This window comes from Petromyzon marinus, chromosome 45 (assembly GCF_048934315.1).
Source record: "Petromyzon marinus isolate PM22_M1 ecotype Great Lakes invasive population chromosome 45, UKy_Petmar_22M1.pri1.0, whole genome shotgun sequence".
Classification (NCBI taxonomy): Eukaryota; Metazoa; Chordata; class Hyperoartia; order Petromyzontiformes; family Petromyzontidae; genus Petromyzon; species Petromyzon marinus.
The window spans coordinates 1,350,878-1,357,620 of NC_133711.1; the positions used below are offsets into that span (position 1 = coordinate 1,350,878).

At 55.1% G+C, this 6,743-nt stretch overlaps 1 protein-coding gene across 2 annotated transcripts in view; it reads right to left on the reverse strand.

The window, feature by feature from the left end:
* The window catches only part of LOC116952127 (ran-binding protein 9-like), a 67,637-nt gene extending 60,894 nt beyond the window's left edge, over positions 1 to 6,743 (reverse strand). The window contains exon 1 of one of the 2 annotated variants that reach the window (XM_032971181.2): positions 6,495 to 6,743. In XM_032971181.2, coding sequence (XP_032827072.1) covers positions 6,495 to 6,702 — 208 coding nt within the window. In that variant the 5' untranslated portion in view covers positions 6,703 to 6,743. Of the gene's footprint in view, positions 1 to 4,139; positions 4,379 to 6,494 lie in introns of those variants that run through there. The other variant, XM_076074034.1, reaches the window with a different exon arrangement.

The following is a 6,743-nucleotide window of genomic DNA, read 5'->3' on the forward strand; positions in this document are numbered from 1 at the left end:
ACTTGTCTACCCAAGAAAGCCTCACCGAGTCTCAGGGTCCTGCCAAGTTTTCACTGTAGGGGGCAATGTTCCTCTGCGTAATCCCAAATGAGTTAAATTTCAGGTAATTTTTCAGAATTTGGATGTTTCGCCGACATTGGTTGCAATGTATGTTTTGCCATGGGAGGAAACCGGTTAAACCCAGAGGAAATCCAAGCAGAACACGGGGATAACACACCAACACACACAACGCTCTCTTTGCCTCTCCCTTGCCAGGTCGCAATCCCCATCCTCCTGTGGAGTTGCGACACACGCGTTGCTCATCCGTGCACAATGTGTCGAGATGCAGTGGAACCTAACACGCCTTGAACTCGCAATTGTATTGTATACACTGCATGTTACATAATGCACTCTGTCAGGGATTTCAGATATTGTGCTGGCAGATGTGACACGTGCATTAACTTAAGACCGGTGTGAAATGTTACAAAAATATTATGACAAACCCACACAGGAAAGCATGTGCAAATATACAATACTTAGTAGAGTATGTTTGACAATATAAAACTATATTTATCCCAGTGATAGGGTGCCCCACAGAAATATAACATTTAATTCTGCACTACACACATTAAATACATAGATGTGGTGTTGCACATGCACATAACACAGACTAAAGAAAACATGAAATAAGGAATATTTTAATACAAGTGTGCACAAAGGCAAAAATCCCCCGGATAGCCTGAACTGACTGTTGGGGCAAGTGCTGTTAGCGAGCACCTATGAAGGCCAGCACATGAGGGGGTGGGTGGCCAGCACCACGCCCGACCGCCTTTGTCTCCCCAGTGGTGATGTTTTTACACAACGCACCAGGTACTCATTTGAGTTCGAGTCGACCTAGGGGAGGTTCAGATAATCATCACTGGTGTTGTCCGTGAGCGGGAATCAAACTCAGGTCGCCAGGTCGTAGCGCTAACCGCGACGCTATCCCTCCCCACAAGGTCTACTCATGCACAAAACACGGGCAGCGCATTTCCCACACGTAGTTTACACAACACCGCAATCAGCCAGGTTGGGCCTGTGGTAAAGCACTCAACCCCCAATCAGAAGCTTGAGGAGTTCCAATTCCATTCAAGGGTCACCTAAGGCAATCACTTCCATGGGGTTGTTAACATGGGAAACGCTCTCCAGTCATCAAGATCTTCTCTCAGAAAACCCCTCAAACTCTGCTCAGTGGAGGTCTCTCCTTCTCCACTGCTGCTCTCGTCGTCTGTATTTACATCTCCCCAACAATCGGTGCTGCCACTGTTCACGTCCCGGCTCAAGACTAGTATTGTATCTTATACATACAGATGTATCTTATCTCATATGGATGTATCGTCTCTTCTGCCCTTGACTGACTGCTGCAATGTACATATTTTGCTGTGTGGTGTGGTTCCCAGAGATGTACTGCTTGCTGTACATCATCCACAACTGCATTTATGATGTTGTATAAATTCCAGCTGTACTACATTAAAGGACTGGCCCGGTGCGGGAATGTGGGATTTCCACCACGGCCGCCAGTGACGATGCTGCCTCATTGCCGATTATAGCAGGGAGATATCTTAACCTTTTGACTTCTCAGCGTGGAACGCGCGCACGAATCACGCACTGTACACGCACGGCAAATCCGCAGTGCACTGCCCACACAAAGCGCACTGTACACACACAGAGGGCTGCTTGGTGTAACGCATTTATGGAGTCAAAGACGAAAAAAAACCCCGTCAAATCATCTCCGTGCTCAAATGGGTACAGGGCATTTCCCAATTTGTTTGTGACCAACGGTGGAAATTCGACATTCCCACGACGGGGGCCAGTCTTACCCAGAGCACACCGGTGCATCTAAATATATGCAATACGGCAAAACTGCATCCGGGCTAAGTCGTACACAAACACAACATTTAGCACTCCACGCAGGTGTACGCGGCAACGTCCGATGCGCGCGAGATCCTGTAGCGCATCCCAAATAGACTCTGCACCATGAGCCGGGTTCACCGTGAACCCGGCTCACGGTGAACTCGGCTCACCGTGAACCCGGCTCAAGGTGAACCCGGCTCACCGTGAACCCGGCTCAAGGTGAACCCGGCTCAAGGTGAACCCGGCTCACCGTGAACCCGGTTCACGGTGAACCCGGCTCACCGTGAACCCGGCTCAAGGTGAACCCGGCTCACCGTGAACCCGGCTCACGGTGAACCCGGCTCACCGTGAACCCGGCTCATCGTGAACCCGGCTCATCGTGAACCCGGCTCACCGTGAACCCGGCTCACGGTGAACCCGGCTCACGGTGAACCCGGCTCAAGGTGAACCCGGCTCAAGGTGAACCCGGCTCACGGTGAACCCGGCTCACCGTGAACCCGGCTCACGGTGAACCCGGCTCACGGTGAACCCGGCTCACCGTGAACCCGGCTCACCGTGAACCCGGCTCACCGTGAACCCGGCTCACAGTGAACCCGGCTCACCGTGAACCCGGCTCAAGGTGAACCCGGCTCACCGTGAACCCGGCTCACGGTGAACCCGGCTCAAGGTGAACCCGGCTCACCGTGAACCCGGCTCACGGTGAACTCGGCTCACGGTGAACCCGGCTCAAGGTGAACCCGGCTCACCGTGAACCCGGCTCACCGTGAACCCGGCTCAAGGTGAACCCGGCTCACGGTGAACCCGGCTCACGGTGAACTCGGCTCACGGTGAACTCGGCTCACCGTGAACCCGGCTCACGGTGAACCCGGCTCAAGGTGAACCCGGCTCACCGTGAACCCGGCTCAAGGTGAACCCGGCTCACCGTGAACCCGGCTCACGGTGAACTCGGCTCACGGTGAACCCGGCTCACGGTGAACTCGGCTCACGGTGAACCCGGCTCAAGGTGAACCCGGCTCACCGTGAACCCGGCTCACCGTGAACCCGGCTCAAGGTGAACCCGGCTCACGGTGAACCCGGCTCACGGTGAACTCGGCTCACGGTGAACTCGGCTCACCGTGAACCCGGCTCACCGTGAACCCGGCTCACGGTGAACCCGGCTCACGGTGAACCCGCGTTAACCCAGTCACCAGGGCTCTCTCGGTCTTGCCGTGCCACCCGGGCACGGCAGCGCGGGGGCATTTTCCACCTCGGCGCGACCGCGTTCCGTGCTGCAGTCTCCAATGTGCCCACTGCGCCAGGACATTAAACGCGACGACATGAACGTGGGCTGGCTCACTGCTGGGTGGCGACTGAAAGCCGCTTGGCACAACAAAAGCCACCTCGACTAACAACAATAGCCTAACAATCAAAACAACACCACCACCACGCACTGGAAAATAGCTACAACCACAATTAAAACTGACATATCATAACCACAACGAACAGCACAACTACTACATCAACCGTTACACCAACCACGTAAGCACGACCATCACAATCACCACAAAACCATTACATCATCCACAACCACAGCATAACAACCACCATTACATCATCAACCACGAAACAACCACCATTACGTCCATGACATAATACAAACCACAACCATTACATCAACACGCACATTACAACCATTGCACACACAAAACAATCGCATCACAACCATAACAACATTGACAACAATAACCTTTACCATCATAACCCACAACGGGCATGGCAGACACCAATCGATAACGATAATCACAACAACAACAACAACACCACAGCCCCCGTGTGTACAACTTGAACCAAAATGACAACCGTGACAATACCCACAATTATGACACTGTAACAGCACAGCTGAAACTACAAATAATCGCAAGGAGACACCAACGAACACGACTACAATAAGCGGGCGACAACAACTTCATGACAATAGCCACAGCAACAACAACAACCACCACATCAACCGCTAACAACAACCACCACCAGCACCAGCTGCGGCTGCATCGTCAGCAAACAGCGAGGTCTCTGCGGCCGGAATCAGTCACAGACCCAGGCGGCGACGACGACGATGATGATGGCGATGATGATGGAGATGGTGATGATGATGGAGATGATAATTGATGTACAAATACGTGCGTCAAGTTGACGATGGCGATGCATTTAAGTCACGACCGTGGCGATAATGAAAATATCGACGTGAGTGGTTGAAACGCACGATGAATATCAAACGTTGATGTACTGACGTTATAACGAGGAGGACGACGAGGAGGACACAGGCATGACGGTTGGTGGTGGCGAAGGGGATGATGAAGATGCTGACGGCAGTGCATGGCGTTGGGAAGAAGTGATGGAATTGGGGGTGAACGGTGCAGGGCAGGAGATGGAAGAGAGAGCCAGGACGGACGGGGGGAGATGGCCTGAGTGAAAGAGAGACGTGGAGAGAGAGAGACGTGGAGAGAGAGAGACGTGGAGAGAGAGAGACGTGGAGAGAGAGAGAGACGTGGAGAGAGAGAGAGACGTGGAGAGAGAGAGACGTGGAGAGAGACAGACGTGGAGAGAGACGTGTAGAGAGACGTGGAGAGAGAGAGAGACGTGGAGAGAGAGAGACGTGGAGAGAGAGATACGTGGAGAGAGAGACGTGGAGAGAGAGAGAGAGACGTGGAGAGAGAGATACGTGGAGAGAGAGAGAGACGTGGAGAGAGAGAGACGTGGAGAGAGAGAGAGAGACGTGGAGAGAGACGTGGAGAGAGAGACGTAGAGAGACGTGGAGAGAGAGAGAGACGTGGAGAGAGAGAGAGACGTGGAGAGAGAGAGACGTGAAGAGAGAGACGTGAAGAGAGAGAGAGACGTGGAGAGAGAGACGTGGAGAGAGAGAGAAGGGCGATGGCACGGAAAGGGATGCGGTCAGGCAGAGAGAGAGAGCCGCAGAGAGAAACTGAGACGCGGACTCCGAGACAAAGGCGGAAGGCAGCGGGAGAGAGCGAGCGAGAGAGCTGGGGACGAGGCAGAACGGGAACATGGAGAGGGAAAGGGCGACGCGAGACAAAGAATACAGTGTGCTGCACTGTATAGACACGTAGCGAGACAAAAGAGTCGAGCAGGGAGACGAGAGAGGCGTACGAGGATGCGACAGGGAGAGACGGGGGAGGGAGACAGCCGAAGGCCGCGTAGCTGCGGTACAACCCGGGGCGGGGGGAGACGAGGCGAGGATGATGGGCTAAGAGAGAGACACGGAGACAGAGCGAGATGGACAGCCGGGGGGGGGGGGGGTGCAGGATGTACGGAGACGAGAATGGTGATTAAAAAACGTGGAGGCAAAAGTGATGACGGAAATAAATGGACGATGTGCGGGCAAAGACTGTGTGAGAGCCGTAAACAGGAGGGGGTTAGACAAGTGGGGATGAAGACAAAGCCATGGCGGGGAAATAAGATCCGCAAAAACCAAGTACATATTTGGAGAACTGGGGGGCTGGGAGACAGCGTCGGAGATACACGGGGACACGTGAAGAGAGACAATGAGACACGCGAAATCACGAGATACACACAACCGGAGATGATCAGACGCGCGGTGAAGCAAAGGGGAAACGAGGGAGACGGATGGACGCATGAGACAGACACGCAGAGACACAGACACGCAGAGACACAGGGGACGCAGAGACACAGGGCACGCAGAGACACAGACACGCAAGAGACACAGACACGCAAGAGACACAGACACGCAAGAGACACAGACACGCAAGAGACACAGACACGCAGAGACACAGACACGCAGAGACACAGACACGCAGAGACACAGACACGCAAGAGACACAGGGGACGCAGAGACACAGACACGCAGAGACACAGGGGACGCAGAGACACAGGGGGTGCGGAGACGGCCGTAAGATACGGGGCACAAAGGTTGCCACGGATTAGGGGACACGGGGACATGGAGACACGGAGAGACACGGGGACACAGAGAGACACAGAGAGACACGGAGAGACACAGAGAGACACAGAGAGACACGGGGACACAGAGAGACACGGAGAGACACAGAGAGACACGGGGACACAGAGAGACACAGAGAGACACAGAGAGACACGGGGACACAGAGAGACACAGAGAGACACAGGGAGACACGGGGACACAGAGAGACACGGGGACACAGAGAGACACGGGGACACAGAGACACGGGGACACAGAGAGACACGGGGACAGAGAGACACAGAGAGACACGGAGAGACACGGGGACACAGAGAGACACAGAGAGACACGGGGACACAGAGAGACACGGGGACACAGAGAGACACAGAGAGACACGGGGACACAGAGAGACACAGAGAGACACGGGGACGCAGAGAGACACGGAGAGACACGGAGAGACACAGAGAGACACGGGGACACAGAGAGACACGGGGACACAGAGAGACACAGGGAGACACGGGGACACAGAGAGACACGGGGACAGAGAGACACAGAGAGACACGGGGACATAGAGAGACACAGGGAGACACGGGGACACGGAGAGACACGGGGACACAGAGAGACACGGGGACACAGAGAGACACAGAGAGACACGGGGGGAAGAGGGCCCCGCCCGGGCCGCGCCACCCGGCACCTTTGTAGTGAACGCGAAGGTTATTCTGCGAGAGGCCGATGTAGCTGAACTTGTCCTTGGGGCTCCATGAGCGCGGCAGGGGGTTCTCGGCCTCGTCCACCGCCGGATAGAGGCGTGCGAGGCGCTCGGAGAGTTCTCTGCCGTCCGCGGTGGTCGCGGTCGCCGCGGCCGGGAGCGGAACGCCCGAGCAGCTCGCCGCAGCCGCCATCTCGCTCCCTCTGCTCCTCCTCCTCCTCCAACCCCCCACAC